The sequence below is a fragment of the Lethenteron reissneri genome, chromosome 48, assembly GCF_015708825.2.
Source record: "Lethenteron reissneri isolate LAM-NWPU_2019-01 chromosome 48, ASM1570882v1, whole genome shotgun sequence".
Lineage (NCBI taxonomy): Eukaryota > Metazoa > Chordata > Hyperoartia > Petromyzontiformes > Petromyzontidae > Lethenteron > Lethenteron reissneri.
Genome location: NC_083826.1, coordinates 2494333 through 2511911, shown reverse-complemented (window position 1 = coordinate 2511911; position 17579 = coordinate 2494333). Strand labels below are relative to the sequence as shown.

Here is a 17579-nt window from a genome sequence, read left to right as displayed (position 1 = left end):
CAACGGACCATAGGAGCAGCGGCGATACGCCGCCGTGGGAGATGCTCCCCCCGAGTTTGAAGTTGATTTTCTTACCTTGCCGTTACTTTGCCACTCCTCTTCTTGGTTCTTTCGGTAAAGTCACGTAGAAGGGAAATAATAAAAGGATGAAAATAAAACATAACGTCTAAGAAATGTAGAATTCCCCGCAACTGCCTCTGCAGGGCTGTCAGCGGGAGATGAGCACCTGCACCTCCAATGTTAATTTGAGCAGCAGACGTCACTTTGAATTCTCGAGACCTCATTACTTTTACTCTCACAGTCATTGGTGATTGAGCTGAGAGACCATAAACCCTGCTGCACTTGAGAAACTGTTGTTTTTGAAATCTACAACAGGCAGCTGAAACCCATTACTTGAATCTGACTTATGCCAGCTCGGTTGTATGACTACAGCCACTATGAGCTCTCGGAGCCATCCAGGCACCTTTCAACGTAGGAATCTTTGAACGCTTCACGTCGTTTCGCGAACACGTGGTCACTTCATTGTTATTATAAACACCGCTGCCCGATTTGCGTTGGCTCAACCCCATGCACTCACGCCGCCGGCAACATCGTCAGGCGACAGCGAGGATCGTGGAGAATTCCCCCTGCGTTTTTGTCTCAAACAGAGAGGGGTAAAGGCGATGTCATCACTGTGCGCACTATCAGGTGCGAAGACCAGAGTGGGGGCGGCGGTGTTAATGTAGCCATGCGAGTCACAATACTGCGTGTGTTTAATGAACACGTCCGCAGTGACGTCTTTTTTTTTATTGCGCTTTATTTGCAGAACATCGATGGGAAAAACGTGACCGGGCCCAACAACTTCACAGTTCTGGCAGAAGAAGCGAGGCGTCTGGCGGACAGGTGCGAGGCGGCACGGACGGCAGTACTGATGACACCCACGAGGCTAGAAGCCGTCCACCTTCAGTGAAGCCCCCCAAGGCTGTGGGTGGCACCCACGGAGGCTCTTCCCAGTTTCGTTGTCCACCTGGCACGGGTCGATGCACTGTTTCGTTTCACACGTGCTGCTGCTGCTGCTTGCAGGCCATGGATTGGAGACTCATTTCTTCACGGTGGCTTTTTGTGTTTAGTTTGTTGTCCTTCCACCGCACCTCCGGCTAGCACGGTTGGCTACGTAGGGTGCGAAAGAAGTTCGACACACATTCTTACATACGAAGTGGCCTGTCGCCTGGTTGCATTTTTGGCGTAATGATGGGTCCTAGGATGGGATATCAGCCGTCGATCAAAGACGGTTACCGCATCGTGCGCTTTCAGATGCGGTGAGTAAGTGAGCTGGTGAGTGAGTGGATGAGTGAGAGTGTTGTTGTGACCTGCAGTGTGGTGAGTGAGTGAGCTGGTGAGTGAGTGGATGAGTGAGAGTGTTGTTGTGACCTGGAGTGTGGTGAGTGAGTGAGCTGGTGAGTGAGTGGATGAGTGAGAGTGTTGTTGTGACCTGCAGTGTGGTGAGTGAGTGAGCTGGTGAGTGAGTGGATGAGTGAGAGTGTTGTTGTGACCTGGAGTGTGGTGAGTGAGTGAGCTGGTGAGTGAGTGGATGAGTGAGAGTGTTGTTGTGACCTGCAGTGTGGTGAGTGAGTGAGCTGGTGAGTGAGTTGATGAGTGAGAGTGTTGTTGTGACCTGCAGTGTGGTGGGTGAGTGAGCTGGTGAGTGAGTGGATTAGTGAGAGTGTTGTTGTGACCTGCAGTGTGGTGAGTGAGTGAGCTGGTGAGTGAGTGGATGAGTGAGAGTGTTGTTGTGACCTGCAGTGTGGTGAGTGAGTGAGCTGGTGAGTGAGTGGATGAGTGAGAGTGTTATTGTGACCGGCAGTGTGGTGAGTGAGCTGGTGAGTGAGTGAGTAGTTGAGTGACAGTGGTTGTTGTGACCTGCAGCGTAGTAGTGGTTGAGAGCAAGGTACCTGGCGATCAACAGCTGTTGTTGTTGTTGCTGCTGTTGTTGTTTTCGCGGACGTGCAGCCACAAGCAGGCGGCGGACGACATCGAACGGACCGCAAACCTGGCCAACGACACGTCCACGGCAGCCTACAACCTGCTGCGCAAGACGCTGGCCGAGGAGAACGACATGGGCGGCCAGATCAGCGAGCTCACGCGCAGGTCGGTGCTGCCGCTGGCGCGAGATCTCCAACACGGAGCGCGCAGGAGCGGTGTGGGGGGGGGGAGCAGGAGGAGGTGCTCTGACCGTGCCGGTCGAGTGCTCGCGAAGCTGCATTGGTTGCCGAATGAATCCGTTATAAGGTCGCACCCGTTGCACCAGTGGTTCTTAGCCTTTACTGCAGCCTTGCACCCCTTTGGTTCTCAATCGTAAAAAAAAACTATAATGTAAATAAATATGCAGAGGCGTAGCAGCGTCGTTGTTTTTAAAGACATTGTTACTCACCATAGAGAACTGTAGCGACACGACCGCGCTCTTCGATAGCTGGCGCCAAACTTTGCCACATGCCCCCCCCCCCTGCCATGGCCTTATGCGAGCCTCGGTACCGATAAAGTTGTTGTATTTTAGTTTTCTTCGGGTTACGTTCCGAAGAAAACACACGTGGACGTCATCGCAATGGTAAAGGCTTAATGCCGCCGTAGAAGACTTACAGATTTCTCGGACAGTAGCAGCAGCAGCAGCAGCTGGCCCCGAAACGGACGACGACCGTCCTACGAATATCTCGCCGGACGGGCGGCCAGCCCTGCCAACGCACGGCAACGCGGAGTAACGCCGCGGTGTGCTCCTGCGCCGCTGTGCCGTCGCTCGCGCGCAGGGTCGGCGCGGCTAAGACGCAGGGCATGCAGCTCGAGGCGCTGGCAGACGCCGTGCACAAGGAGGCCAAGGCGGCCGGCGACAAGGCCCTGCAGATCTACGCCAACGCCTCCACGTCTGTGCCCAACGTGGACATCGACGCTCTCCAGGTTCCCCCCACCGCACCCCCCCCCAGCCCCGCACACCAGGCCTCGCCATTCGCGTCGGGCGGCGTACGTACGTACGTCAGCTATCGTAGAGCGCGGTCGTGTCGTACGTACGTGCGTGCGTGCGTCGAACTTATTTCGCGCCTTACGTTCACCAACCGTGCCAATCGGAGGTGCGGGGGCTACGCCGCCGCACGTGGCTGCCTGTGGTCCAGTGCCGTGGAGGCAGCGGCGGCGGCGAGGGTCGGTGGATCACCGTACAACTGTTGCGATACTCCCTTCCCGTGACCATCGAAGAGAAGCCAGCCGTGCTTTGGCCCGCCAGGAGAAGGCGGTGCGGCAAAGTGCAAACTAATCTCCATCTGTCCCTTTTGTATGGGGTAAAGCATTGCCCCCTCGCACACTTGGGTTTTCTCTGGGTGGCCCGGATTCCTCCCACGTATAAACACTCATCAATTGACCGATGACATCTTAATATATCGATGATTGCAGAGCTAGGGCCAACCGTTGGCACCGGCTCACCGGCTCTGGCTGCCACCGTCGGTTCATCGGCGATCGTGAGGTGCAATTTGCACGAATGAGACGTAAAACATTGCATCAGATATTGTTCAGCGCGACTGCCGCAGTGAAAGCACCGCTTTACGTTTCGCAAACTGAAACCTCTCACTGTCTCTCTCTCTCTCCTCCCTCCGCTCGGTTCGCCCCGACCCACTCTCGTGTATTTATCCGCCGTGTTCTCTTGCGGCCCGCCGCCTCGTAGGCCGGCGCCGACCGGGTTAAGGGTCGCGCCGCGGAGCTCGACGGCAAAGTGTCCGAGCAGCAGGGCCAGTTCCGCGAGCTGCAGGACGACCTGCGTCCCCGCGTCGACGAGGCCAAGCGGCTGATGCAGCGCGGCAACACGGAGCAGCAGGTGCCTGGCGCTCACTTGGCTCGGGCCCACTAACCCGCGCGTGTGTGTGTGTGCATGTCTGCGTCTGTGCGTGTCTGTGTGTGCGTCTGTGTGCCCACGCGTCCCGTGTGCCCTATCCCTTGTGTCTCATATTCTCACGGGCACCCGCCCCAAACCCCACCTCCCCCAAATCTTTATACGAAAAATCATAATAAAAACACCCCAATTAAAATATCTCAGCGGGACAGGAATAGGCTGCAGAGGAGAATCGAGGATTATCTGACAAGGCTAGATTCCTCGACGAGAAAGTTTGAGTCGGCCTCTGCGGCGTCGCAGCCGACACAGACGGAGGCTCAGAGGCTCTTGCGGCAGGGGAACGCTGCCAAGGAGGTATTGTTGTTGTTGTTGTGAGAGCGGCCTGCTCGTGGGCCTCTATCCTTGCCCGGCCTTGCTCAAGCGCTCTCCTGGACGCTTCGGGACAGAACCCCCCGCGCCGTTTGCTTATGGTGGTGGTGGGAATCTTTTGGCTTCGGTGAGACGGCAGGGGAGGTGTTTCCTGTCAACCTCCGCATCTCTCAACTTCGACGTTTGCCCTCCTGACGCTGGGGCTTCTGGGTTTTTTGTGGTTTTTAGTTTCGGCGGGCAGTTGCATGAAACCACGCTGGTGACAATCTCGCCCGGTTGATGCCGATTCTGGTGAAATAGTAGTCCGGGGAAGATGTCTCGCGGGACTTCTCCCCAAGCGGCCGATTGTGTCAAACAACTTTAAGAGACAATGTCGCTCAGTTTCCATTCTACGTCGATGTAAACGACGCGAGAGATTTTCGCTGAAGATGATTCATGCAACTGACCGCCCAGGGCTTTATTCATCGCGCTATAAGCAGCATCGCTAGTTTCAGAAAGCTGTTGCCTGGGCTTCAATCGTTGGTGAAATGTCGAGAAGTAATTTTGAGAAAAATCGATAAATCGTCTCTGTCCACCCCCCCTCCCCTAACCCCCACCCAGGTTCTGGATCAGCTGTTGGCGCGCGCAAACGCCGCGTTCAACTCGGCCAAGGAGGCCGAAGGGAAAGGGAAAGCCACTCTCAAGGAGGCCACCGACACCCTCAACATCCTGAGAGGCAAGTTTCAATGCACAGTGGCAGGGTGGGTGGCACGGTGGGTGGGTGGCACAGTGGATGGCAGGGTGGGTGGCGGGGTGGGTGGCAGTTTGATGACGGGGTGGCACTTCTTGCCTCACAGCAAGAAGGGCGAGGGTTTGATGCCCGCGACTTGGGCACCTTTCTGCGTGGAGTCTGTGTGGCGTCACCCTGTGCAGCAGAGTGGGAGTGAGTGTGTGCGTGCATATAGTCTAGATGTTCTGCCCCTGTTCTTCACCGGTTCTAACAGGTTCTGTGGTTTGCTCCCATAACTGTAAAAAACACACACAATGTAACTGATATTGGCTACAACATCACGATGCTGAAAAGTTACCAAAAAATCACTGACTTGGGATCACACACAACAGCAGCGTCGCCTCCGTACTGTTGAAATTTTGCACGATTCGTCCTGTAGAACAGACTCGGCATGCCTTTCCTGGATAAACAACTGCAGTAAAAATACTCACTTTTATATACTTTATTTTTTAACACATTCCTCCCCCCCCCCCCCCCCCCCAACGTATTACTGCACCACCTTCTGTTGGCAAGCCAGTACACGCTACAGCTGTTACTGCTGCTGTTACTGCTGCTGCTGTTCCTGCTGCAGCTGTTCCTGCTGCAGCTGTTCCTGCTGCGGCTGTTACTGCTGCTGCTGTTACTGCTGTTGCTGCTGCTGCTTTTGTTACTGCTGCTGCTGTTACTGCTGCTGATGTTGCTGCTGCTGTTATTGCTGCTGCTGTTTGCTGCTGTTACTGCTGCTGTTGCTGCTGCTGTTGCTGCTGCTGCTGTTGTTAATGCTGTTGCTGTTACTGCTGTTGTTACTGCTGCTGCTGTTACTGCTGCTGCTGTTACTGCTGCTGCGACTGCCACCGTTGCTGTGACTTGACCCCGCCACCCACCCTGCCTAACGCACGCACGGCCCCCCCGCAGACTTTGACAAGCGCGTGAGCGACAACAAGACGGCGGCGGAGGAGGCGCTGCGCCGCGTGCCGGCCGTGCAGGCGCAGATCGAGAGCGCCAACGCAAAGACGCGGCAGGCCGAGGAGGCGCTGGGCAACGCCGCCAACGACGCCCGCGACGCGCGCGCGATGGCGCAGGACGCCGAGGAGATCGCGCGGCGCGCCCAGGAGGTAGGGGGGGCGGGCGGGTGGGTGTCACGGACACGGCAGCGAGAAGTCGCTTCGTGCCGTCGTTCGCTGTTCGTGTGTAAATATAGATATACGCTTGTGTGCGGGCGGTTTTGCGAGGAGGTCGCAAGCTGCGGCGTGGATACCGTGCAGGAGAAACTTTGGACGCGCGTGGGGAACGTCGGCTATCTGTTGCAGCGGCAAAACACGCATCACACGCCTTCCCAACGCGAAACACACATATACACAACGTGAACCAAATACCTTACTGACATCGCATAGAGGCATGGGCACCTTGTACTGGGGCCTTAATTCCACCATTGGCTCGTGGCGGTGGAGAGCAAGATGGGCACCAATGACCGTGATCCGGCGCCGGCGTGCAGCAACTCCCGTCGCGTGGCCGGTGCCGAGATGTTAACTACCTCACCTGGTGTACAGGAGGTCGTGGGTTCGATCCCGACCCTGACGCCTGCTGCTGTATATTTGGAGTTTGCGTGTTCTCCCCGTGGTCGCGTGGATTTTTCTCCGGGTCCTTTGGTTTTTCCACTCCACATTTAGAATCAACGTCACGCCTTTAGGGTATTAGCCTGCTGGACATTTCCACGTGACGATAAGCCACTTCGTAGAGCTATCATTCGTGATAGCCAGGTCGCTTCTGAAAAAGAGCTGACATAGCTCAATGAGACCTTCTTAACTGGTCAAACAAAAAAATGTGCTTACTACAGTTTTAACCGCCTTGTCCGCTGGGGCCCTGTCTCACCGCAGCGGGCGGGCGGCCTGAAGACGGAGGTGGAGAATGCATATGGGGATGCGGCGGGCCTGGCCGAGGGCGCCGCCGGGCTCCTCGCCGGCCTGGCTGGCGCCGAGGCTGAGCTGGCGCGCAAGCAGCAGGACGCCGCGCGGGACATGGACCTCGCCAACATGGTGAGCGCCGCCCCCCCTAGCCGGTGCAGCCGATGCGCGTCACGTTACCCCCGGTGTTGCCATCACCGCCGGCGGTGCACCGACCGTGCTTGCGATCCCGAGATCACCGGGTCAATTCAATCTTCTCAGGTGCGGTGGTGAACTAAATCACCGCCCCCCCCAACCCTCCCTTTCCACCCCCACCCCTCCCCCCCATCCTATCGGCACTGCCATCCACATAGCGATTGGCAGGTCGTCAAGTGTGATGGGGTCAAGTGTGGCGACTCCCACCTCTCCCAAACCCCCGTCTGGCCAGCCGTGCGAAAACCGGCCAAATCCCCTCTGAAGGGGCCGTCTCCGCAGAGCTCCCCTCTCATGGAGGCGCTTCTGCCAGCGATGGCGTGAGCCAGCCATTGCAGGAACGCTCCTTTACCTTTAAAATGTTAGTTTTTTTTATTGAATAAAGCGCGAGGCCCCTTTCAGCGCGCCGCCAGACTCGTTCGCTCCGACTCCGCCGTTCGAGCGGCGCATTCACGACGCAACTGCTGCACCATTTATTCGGAGGTGGGGGGGGGGAGACACGAAGGGGGAATGGGCCCGTGAACTCCCATAAACCGGGCGCGTTATGACAAAGGGGTAAAGTGTGTTGCTTAAATGGAGGGAGGGGGGCAGGGTGGGGGGGGCGGAGGCTTTTACCTCTTAACTGGAGAGCTCATTTTTCAATCGGCCGCGGGACGAGGGCCTCGCTATGCCAGTGCAGGTCGTGGAGGTCACGTGACCATACTTCACCGCAACGGTCGCCGCCTGTTTGACAAAAGCAGGGAGCGGTAAACGTGAGGGCCATAGAAGCGTGGTGCAACGGTGGATGTTGTCGCACTGCCCTCTGCTGCCCACCGCCCATCCCGTGCGCTATCCAAGCTCATGTCCCCTTGCTTGGCTTCCGAGAGTTGGCGAACATTCCCGAGTGATTTGGTCGTCAGCTGCAGTGCTTTGCTAATGACACTTGATGCTTGAGTTATTTGCGATTGTCCGGGTAGTAGTAGTATTATTATTATTATTTCAGTGCTATCACTTTTACTTTTCCCCCTCACCCCTTCAGTTTCATTACAATCTTTCTAGCGGTGGAATATTCATTTGTGACGGCTCTCTGCGAGCAATGCATCATCCGCCCTGTGTCACAGAGCATGCCCCCAGAAGGTGACGTGGCAGAACTACATCTGAAGTCGCCTCAGTCACCTTTGAACCCGCGCGAGGAACAAACCTTTAATGTTCCTCGCAGAGCACTGAAGTCAGCCAAATAAAGTGAAAACGTAATTTGATGGGATGTTATGTTTTTTTTTTATTTGTGTGCAGTCATTGGTTACTTGGGCAAGAACATCAACTCGTGGTAGCGAGATGTTAACTCCCTCGCCTGGTATACAGGAGGTCGTGGGTTCGATCCTGAGCCTAACGCCTGTATATTTGGAGTTTTCGTGGTCACGTGAATTATTTTCCAGATCCTCCGGTTTTTCACTCCACGTTTAGAAACATGCCTTTTGAGTATTTGGCTGCTATACATTTCCACATGATGATAAGCCACTTCGTTGAGCTATCATTTGTGGGCAGATCGCTTCTGAAAAACATATCTCAGTGGGCCTTACCTGGTAAAATAAAAATACACTTCATTTTAACTCACGAAACTGGATAAGCTGGTTTTAATAACAGATAGCTGAAACTTGGAATCACACCTAGGATTTCAACAGTGCCGGCTCAGCGTTCTGACCTCTGTCCTCTGCTGCCACTCGGCCAGTGTTCAACAGCACCATCTTGTTGTTGTTGTTGTTGCTCAGGCGGCTGAGGCGGCACAGGAGGCCGAGGACAAGGCGAGGAGAGCCAAGAGCTCCGTCAGCGGAGCCCTGGAGCAGATCGAGCAGCTCCTGCGTGACTTGGGTGAGCAGCAGCAGCATCACAGTAGCAGCAGCAGCAGTAACAGCGATAGAGGAAGTTAGACCGACAGTGGCAGCAGCAGTAACAGCCGCAGCAGCAGTTGCAGCAGCGACAGAGGAAATTACAGCAACAGCGGTAACAGAAATAGTTGCAGGTACAACGGCCACCGACCCCTTCGTGTGCCGTACCTACCCCATGCACTTTTAAATCTAGATCGAAAACTCACTTCTTTAGAACTGCTTTTTGTGGTTAATTTGCCGTCCTTCTCCTGCGCCTACGATTAGCACGGTCAGCTACGTACGGCGCGAAAGAAGTTGAACATACGCACGTGTATGTACGCGGCGGCCTTCGTACGTGCTACTCGCTCCCAACACTTGCCCCCACAAGCCTGTTAAGCCTAAACCTGGGTCGAACCTTCGTGTGTGCGCCCGGCAGGTTCCCTGGAGGACGTAGACCTGGGGCGGCTGCAGGATCTGGAGCGCAAGTACGCGGAGGCGGAACGGGCGCTGGCGGGCGGCGGGGAGCTAGAGCCGCGGCTGAAGCGCCTGGAGGACGCGGTGGCGTCGCAGTCGGCGGCGCTGCAGGGCTACGACGCGAGCGTGGAGCAGGCGCTCGCCGACATCCGCAACCTGGAGGAGATCCGCGACGCCCTGCCGCAGGGATGCTTCAACGCGGGCGAGATCGAGAGGCCCTAAGCCTTGCCCCCCACCCCCTGCCCTAATCCTCCCATCCCCCCCTCCCCCCCCGCTTGAAGCGGAGGCGTCGAAGAAAATGTCATGACGAGAGGCGACTAATTTAAATTAACGACGGACAAAATCACGGAGAAGACAGACAGAGAGAGAGAGAGAAAAAATATATATGTGGGTGCTTCCGGATCGCGTGAACTGTGTCGAGCCCGCGGCGAGCGCCGCAGTGCGACCTGGGACATCACGTTGACCGCCACCTTCAATGAAAAAACACAGCGAAATACGGGGGGGGGGAAATTATGGATGAGTGAAAAATATATTGTCGGGGACGAAGCCGAATAAATGTAACTATATTTTTTAATTAGCGGGGATCCAATTGTCGCGTGCTCTTTTGACATAGTATTAAAACGCGATTGCATCCGGACGCAGAGTTTGTATGTTTTATTGTGCAAGCGATGCAGCCGGGAATTACCACGGGGGGGGGGGGGGGAGGCTCGCGTCTCGATGGAGGTCGCGCGGGGTCAGGAAGACAGATTTCGCACTTTCGTTTAAAAACGCCGGCTACGAAGGTTGACGTCGCGATGGAGCGAGGGCGGTCGCTGGTGTTTAAATAAAAGCGCACCATCGCAAACCCTGCCCCCCCCTCCACGGTAATATTGTGGGGGGGGGGGAGGGATGGCTTCGTGCGACAAGAGGAATCGCGGATAAGTGGAGTAGACCTCGCGACGAGGAAGTCTTTCTCTCATCCTCCGTCCACGGATATCGGGGAGAGATCGCGGATGTCATGGCCTCTGCCTTCACGAGGGTTTTTTAGCTAAGAGGGATGGCAGATAAGGCGACTTCTACGGCAATTTCAAGGGAGGTTGTTTTGTCACCTCTGTCGGTTATTCGATCGCGCGAGCGCTTGAGGTCGCGCCCTCCGACGTCTTTTCGGTTAGTGCCGCCACGTTTCGTTCGCTCGCGACGTCCGACGTTTCGCTCCGCGCGCTGGCAGTTGACGTCGCGCGGAGACGACGCGTGATATACGATGCGGCTGACGCAGTCGGAGCACCCGTGCGCCAGGCGTTGCTGCTGTCGCGGCAGTATTACGTGCGAGATTGAGATCGACTCGCACACCGCACGCCCAAGCGAAACGTATTTACTCCCCACGGCGCTATGCGGCCCGAACCCATAACCCCCAACAGATCGCGGATGCCAACTGCAGTCTGCTTATTGGCTATGGCCCAACCGTAATAGATGTATTATCACTCGTCTTCTTGCAAGGCGCGTGGAACAGATCCGGAGGTCGTGGGGGCAGGTAGCCATGGGCACCTTATGTCGAGTAATCGAGGACTCGTGAAGGTTGTACCGTGAGGGGGGCAACAGAATCAGACTCCGCTTGTTCAAAAGTGGGTGGGGGGCAGATACCCTCCCTGCACCCATGTTCCCACAACCCACGTTACTTTGTGGATTTTCAAGGCGGGAGACAGCTTGGCAGCTGCGGTATTTTCGCCCCCGGTGATCTTGTGTGCTGATGTTTCGCCAGGATGATATCGCCTGTGTTGTGCCAGTTGCTGGTCCCTAGAACGGCGAGTCTGATTCGTTCAGGAGGCACCACAAGATTGAAAGTGCTCCCTGGGCTATTGGGTGTCAATTTTCGCCCTCGAGTTTACTGTTAAATGGCACACGTGCTATTTAAATCCACGAGGTGCTTGATAAAAAAAAAAACTATATTAAATCACCATTTGAATATTAACCAATACAGTGGCTTGTTTCTAATTAGCGCTAAACACGTATTGCCACCTTGTTTCCGAACAATAATAACATTAACTATGAAAAATCTATTAAATTATGAATGCAATAATTATACACGACAACGGAAACATTTGAGCATTCATTTCTTATCATTTTTATCAAATGTGCCCTTGGAAATCTGTTAGTGCTTTTCGTCAAGATGCGACACGCAGCCCGTGTCATCGCTGGACCACATGCCGTTCGCCTGCTGGCCAGTTCACACCGGCATGTCACGGTATTGCGACTGCCCACAACGTGGTATCTATTTTACTGACCGCGGGAGGGGGATGATGGGCTGCACTTCTCAGATGGGATTCGATCTCATGGCTCACATTAAGGTCGGGGCACTGCGCAAAAAATAAAAAGTGTGATAGTCGCAAAGCAGGTCGGCGACTTTATCTACCAAGTTGCAATTTGTGTTGTGCCCAGTTTAATTTTCTGCTAAAAACAACAATTCGTGTGATTGTTTTTTTAATTATAAATATGCGTACACTATACACTACGGTGGGTAAAAAAAGGGGCTTTGATGACGGGATGTAGAGCAGAGGTCGCAACCGGGTACCCGATACCCGTACCCTACCCGATACCCGGCTACCCGTACCCGGCCGGGTACGGGTACGGGTACCCGTTTGCGATACTGGTGCGGCCGGGTACGGGTAAGGAATCAAAACCCGTTTGCGACATCTGATGTAGAGAGCCCGATTTGCCCCGCAAGCTCGTGCAACTTTCACTTTGCGTTTCTGTGTCGCCGTCCACAGGCAGAGTTGGCAGAGGCGTCGTGCTGCAGTTGCTTCAATTGCTGCTGTTGATTCAGTTGCGTCTGTTACTTCTGTTAATTAAGTTGCCTCATTCAACTTAAGCACAAAATTTAGACCAACGGTTTGTTACAGCGCGCCCGGATTTAAGAAAGGCCAAGTTTTGTTTAGTATCCATAATAGAGGGTTTTTTTGGGGGGGGGGGTTAGATCACGTAAATATATGTGTGTCGTTAAACACGCCACCACCCGACACGGCCAATTAGTAAGAGGGTTCGTCACCTAAACAAAACGTGTGCCAATTCGTTACTAGCACACCACACCGCTAAAATTTCGATTTAAAGCTTTCGTGATTGCAGGGATTCATCTTCTTGGTTCTTTCGGTAAAGTCACGTAGAAGGGAAATAATAAAAGAATAAAAATAAAACCCACGACAACATTTACATCGCGAAGGCCTACGTGTTGAGCTCGCTCCCTCATAGACTGTCTAAAATACAACACACGAAAACGATACTTTTTATAACGATGTAAAACACTCTCATTGGTGACTACAGCAGATTGCCATATTCTACATCACCCTCTGATCGATTCATCCAGTCCTGGATCTCTTTATTTTTCCTCTTATTTGATCGTCTCTGAAGATTCTAATTCGATTCATATGGTGCCATTTGAAATACGGTCTCTGTGGCGGCAACGTTGTTGTCATGGTGAAGGGCTGTTCGTGCTCCTTATCTTTTGTATTTTTCCCGTGAACATTTCCGTAGCATATGCCTCTAACATAATGCTGGGAAGATGTCCCTGCATGCTTATATTTCCAGCGCTTAACCTCGTTATTTATAAGTGAAAGCAGCCTCGATCCAAAATTAAAGCGGGTGACGGTGTAAAGGTGCGATGCTACGAATACAATGTATACGAGTATGTGCGAGGGATGTGTTCCCAATTTTTTGGGGATTAATCTGACTTGTCCAAAAATCGAACATCGCTCCGAAATATTGATCAGAATGTGTGACGTCACATGAAGCGATTTCACTTCCACGCTTTTCCGCACCAAAACCGTCCGTATTGTGACATCATTTTGCCGACATCTAAAACTCATCCCTCGTACGCACAGGTCACGTTGGCCGATCAGAGTGGACCATCATCATATCGCCACATTCTGTAATTTAAGACCTAATCACCTATGCCATTGTGGCATGGCTCTTCTGCACCGAGTTATACGTCCTTTTGCAGGGGACGTATTCTCTTTTGCACTCTGATTGACTTAAGAGGCAACGGTCTTTAAAATCAACAACCCCTTTCCCCAAAGAAATTGACCACTTGTCCATCTCTTTTGCGCTAAAGTGGTACAGTCCCATCTATAAAACCACGGCACACCGCCAGGGCCACCCACAGGTTCCTGGGGGCCTGGAAAGACACCAGGCCCTGGGGCTTAATGTGCCACGCGGGGTCACCTTACATCGGTGGTTCTCAACCGGGGGTACACGTGGCAATGTCCCAGGGGGTACGTGAGGTCATTTACAAATGTGTGAAATTATATCACACGTGAGAGTCATTGGCGAATAATGATCATGTCGTACGAATCTTGCCAGCGTAAAATAACTACGATACAATTTAATTCCACGTGGTAACCTACAACGATGTAAAAGACCTTTTCTCAACTCATTGATCTCAAACAAAAGTGGTTTGCAAGAGTAAGTAGCGAGCGCGAACAAAGTATGTCACACATGAAGAGCGTCCGGTGACTTTGTCGTTATTCGCTTGAAGTCACTTAGCTCGTTAGGGTAACCTCGCGCAATGTACAATTGGTTAAAAAATTGACGTGTCATTGTTCGTGCAACACGTCTTTTGCTGTGATGTTTACATCGCAAACTGCAGCCGTTCCATCTGTTTGCAAGGCTGTGGCCATATTCTTGCTTTGTTCCTCGGCAAGTGTCTGCTCGTCTCTGCACACTCAGGACAACGAGAAACGATCAGAGCTCACTGCCCCTCGAATGTGCATGTGAGCAAGGGAAGCACCATCTTTGATCACGTGATACGTTCGCCCTCGAGTAGAAAATTACACCCCATTCAGCCCACAATCTTTACCAAAAAGCACCGGCGAGAGGTTAAAGTGTCCCCTTACTTTTTGGGACCTTCGCCCGTCGGCGTTGTGCAGGTCATATGTTGCTCGAGGAATCTATCTTCGCTGTGTAAGCTTTACGTTGCTAAAGGATGTGTCATTGTTAAGGATGCCATCAGTGGCCCAAAGATCTATCGACATTGAGGAGGCTGAGTCGCCCACCTTCTGCGACCGCCAGTGAATTGATCAATCATCGCCGTTTTCCAACTCACATTTTTGGTGGTCCGATCGTGGCGCTGATTTTATATTGGTCGACGGAGAGTGCTCCGCACTCCGATTGACCCTTTCTAAGATACAAGTTGCGTTTTAAAGCTGGTCTTTTAATGAAATGTATGTTTGTTGAGATATCACTTGTATAGTTTTTAGTTCACGCTTGCGATGCGGCTCACAACAATTTAGGTTCGCATTCACCTTCACGTGCATGGAATCAACTTTCATTATACCTGAAACGATCTTCTTTTGGCAACTCGCACACCACTCGCTGTTTCTTTCACGCATCGGCCGGAGTGATGTCAAGCAAACCGAGTGGCGTCTCATAGATGTGGGGTGGCCAAACCGTGGGTTCCCTAGTCACGTGCGGCTCTCGCCAGGTCCGTTTGTGGCTTGGTAAGAGACGCGGCTAACCACGTCTGACTCTTGAACGTAACGTTACTTTAAGCAGAAAAACTAAACATCTGCAGAGGCAGAGCTGACATGGGGCACTTGCCCCACGGCCAGTTGACACAAATGAACCGGCCGCGGTGGCGAGATGTTAATTCCCTCGCCTGGTATGCAGGGGGTCTTGGGTTTGATCCCGACCCTGACGCCTGCTGTGTATTTGGAGTTGGCGGTGTTCTCCCCGTGGTCGCGTGGTTTCTTCCATTTAGAATCATGCGTTTGGAGTATTTGGCTGATATAAATTTCCATGTGATGAGCCACTTCGTTGAGCTATCATTTGTGGCCAGGTCGCTTCTGAAAAAGCTATATTGCTCAGTGGGCCTTACCTAGTAAAATAAAAAAAAACATTTGTTTAGTTTCATGCCATCTGCTACTGTGGCTCATGGCTATGTGAAGGTATTGATCGTAGGGTCAAGAGGTTTGGCCATCCCTGTTATAGATGATGCCTCTTAATAACAATAGCAAGCTGACAGGTTGCATACATTTCCACCATACTTACTCCCCCATGCGCATTGTCCAGTTGAAGTGCAAAGGTTGAAGTTAAACGATGTTCAGTTGATACTACTATTGCTCACAACAATTCCGACATGCAGATTCATGCTCGCAAAGCTACCCAAAAGTAACCTGTTGTTTGGCCGAGGAAGCTCTAGTTTCAGAAGAGCTCTCCCGGTATACCGAAGCACTTGCAAAAATAAGTATTTCGTCTCGGTATGAAACGTTCTGTTTTCCCGCTTGACTCATCATACAAGGAAAGGGATGGGGCTACACCCAAGTAGTGGACAAGGATGGCAAGAGTTAGGCCAGGGCCTATGGGCAGTAGTGTCAGAGCGAGCCACTCGTGGTGGGTTGAGGATAGTTGTTGAGTGAGCCTGGCTCACTGGAAAGGTGGGCAGATCTGATGGAGGGACGGGGGCGTGGGGGTGTCGGTGCTTCTCACCACGTGTCTCCCTTGAGCCTCACAGAGATATTTGGGAGCCTCACAGAGATATTTGGCAGCCTCATGAACCGGGTCCGTTTATGATTGTCACGGGATTACAACACTGGTGGGATTGGAGAGGGTGGCGGGGTTGTCGCACGTAACATCTCAGCGACTCGTGGGAGTGAGAGGGGATGGTCCGCGGTTGATTGACAGCGCTGCTCGGGGTTAACGCCGCCGCCACCGCTGCTGCTGCTGTGAAGATAATGGCAGCTAAAGTGTTTCCGTGCCAAGGTGTGCACACCTATTTGTGTTGCTGTAAATGCGACTTTGCGTTTTCAATCTGAAGTCACATCCATTTTGTTATTTGAAATATAATTATTGGTTGTTTTTTTCCCCCCGTATTATTTCCCACAGCCTGAATAATCTCAAGTAGACCCGAGTCCCATGTCTCGATATTTTGCGTTGATTTATCGACTAAGCCATTTCAGCCGAGACATCTAAGAAATAATGGCGGGGGGGGGGGGTGCTGATGTTTTTGTCATTGGGCCTATACTGTATGAACTTATGTTAATAACGCAAAAAAGACATAATTATATAGGTGGCTAAATAACAAGTCACTGCAGTACAGGGTGCTGTCAATCAAAAAGCAAGCAAGAACCGCAAATTGTAAATGTTGTAACGTGTGCCATGCGATGTTGGACGGTATAAGTTAGACCGAAACAAAATTGCATGCAAGAGTGATGCACTGTTGAACTTCAGCTGAGGCTTTTCAAAGGACAAGTCCTAAGTAAGCATGGAAGGTTGTTGGGCCAACCTTGGCTCTACAACGGTTTCAACCACATGGCTCAACATTGCCATGGTTTACCAGGGTGGTCTAAGCTTCTAACCATTACACCTACACTGCTAAATCGTTTTTGTACACATTTCTACTCAGAGGTGACATGGCATGCTTCTTGACCTCTGACATTCATTTTAAAATATATATTATTTAACACAGGTCAAAATGTCATGGTTTTTTTTAATGTATTAGTAAGCTTCTGTGAGTGCAGTTTGCTTAGAGACTGCACTGCAAAGCCATATTGCGCTATAATATAAGTTCTGTAGCTCATTAAGGTGTTATTTTGATTGTATTTTAGAAATAAATTGCAATGTTTCAACTGATACACTGGTGCTAATGGAAACATATAAAAGATGTTTTAAAAGGAAATATATGGTTGTGTTTTGAATTTCAGTTCGGCCGATTTGCTTTTATCATGTGAGTGTGCGTTCCTTTTGAATGTTATAATCATATCTTATTAAAGGGATGTAATTGCATAACATTTTACAAAATATGACTAATTTGTGGATTTTATCATTTTAAAATTGTAAACATTTACACTTGCGTTTTAAGATGTGGCGATGTAAAATATTAAAATATATTCTGAGAGACTTTTATTTTACATCCCAAAATATATAAACATTTGTTTTACGGATTTATCATATACTTTTTACTTTTCAAAAGCTTAACTTTTTTAATTAACGAAACAAATCCTGACTCCAGCTGCTGCATAAACCAGGGGTGGATTGAACCCTGTGTGGAGTCGCCTAAATTAGTAGTGCAGGCCCCGTTCCTGCAGCCTCATTCCATAAACTCTACGCAGGTGGACGCAGTTGCATATCCTCACATTAACAATGCGCGCGGTGTTTTCATAAAACAAAATAAAAGATCCATCACGTCGCTCAACTTGCAGACGACTACGCTGGACCGCTTTTTCCACTGCACA

General features: G+C 51.9%; 1 protein-coding gene and 1 long non-coding RNA gene across 7 annotated transcripts in view; one reads left to right on the top strand and one right to left on the bottom strand.

Annotated features, from left to right (window-relative positions):
* Positions 1–17047, top strand: part of LOC133354764 (laminin subunit gamma-1-like) — a 152662-nt gene extending 135615 nt beyond the window's left edge. For 2 of the 3 annotated variants that reach the window (XM_061571861.1, XM_061571864.1), the window contains 9 exons: positions 806–882; positions 1990–2127; positions 2781–2928; positions 3686–3835; positions 4820–4934; positions 5883–6082; positions 6845–7003; positions 8812–8911; positions 9344–17047. In XM_061571861.1, coding sequence (XP_061427845.1) covers positions 806–882; positions 1990–2127; positions 2781–2928; positions 3686–3835; positions 4820–4934; positions 5883–6082; positions 6845–7003; positions 8812–8911; positions 9344–9603 — 1347 coding nt within the window. In that variant the 3' untranslated portion in view covers positions 9604–17047. Of the gene's footprint in view, positions 1–805; positions 883–1989; positions 2128–2780; positions 2929–3685; positions 3836–4054; positions 4205–4819; positions 4935–5882; positions 6083–6844; positions 7004–8811; positions 8912–9343 lie in introns of all 3 variants that reach the window. The other variant, XM_061571862.1, reaches the window with a different exon arrangement.
* On the bottom strand, positions 873–10431 carry LOC133354765 (uncharacterized). 4 transcript variants are annotated; one of them, XR_009756621.1, is made up of 5 exons: positions 10314–10431; positions 8745–8906; positions 7679–7786; positions 1932–2077; positions 873–1149 (listed from the first exon to the last, which is right to left on the bottom strand). It is a non-coding gene; the product is annotated as an uncharacterized LOC133354765 (long non-coding RNA). The 4 variants fall into 4 exon arrangements; XR_009756620.1 differs by lacking the exon at positions 10314–10431 and adding an exon at positions 9323–9591 and having other exon boundaries at positions 873–1237; XR_009756619.1 differs by lacking the exon at positions 10314–10431 and adding an exon at positions 9323–9591.
* Positions 17048–17579: the final 532 nt, after the last annotated feature.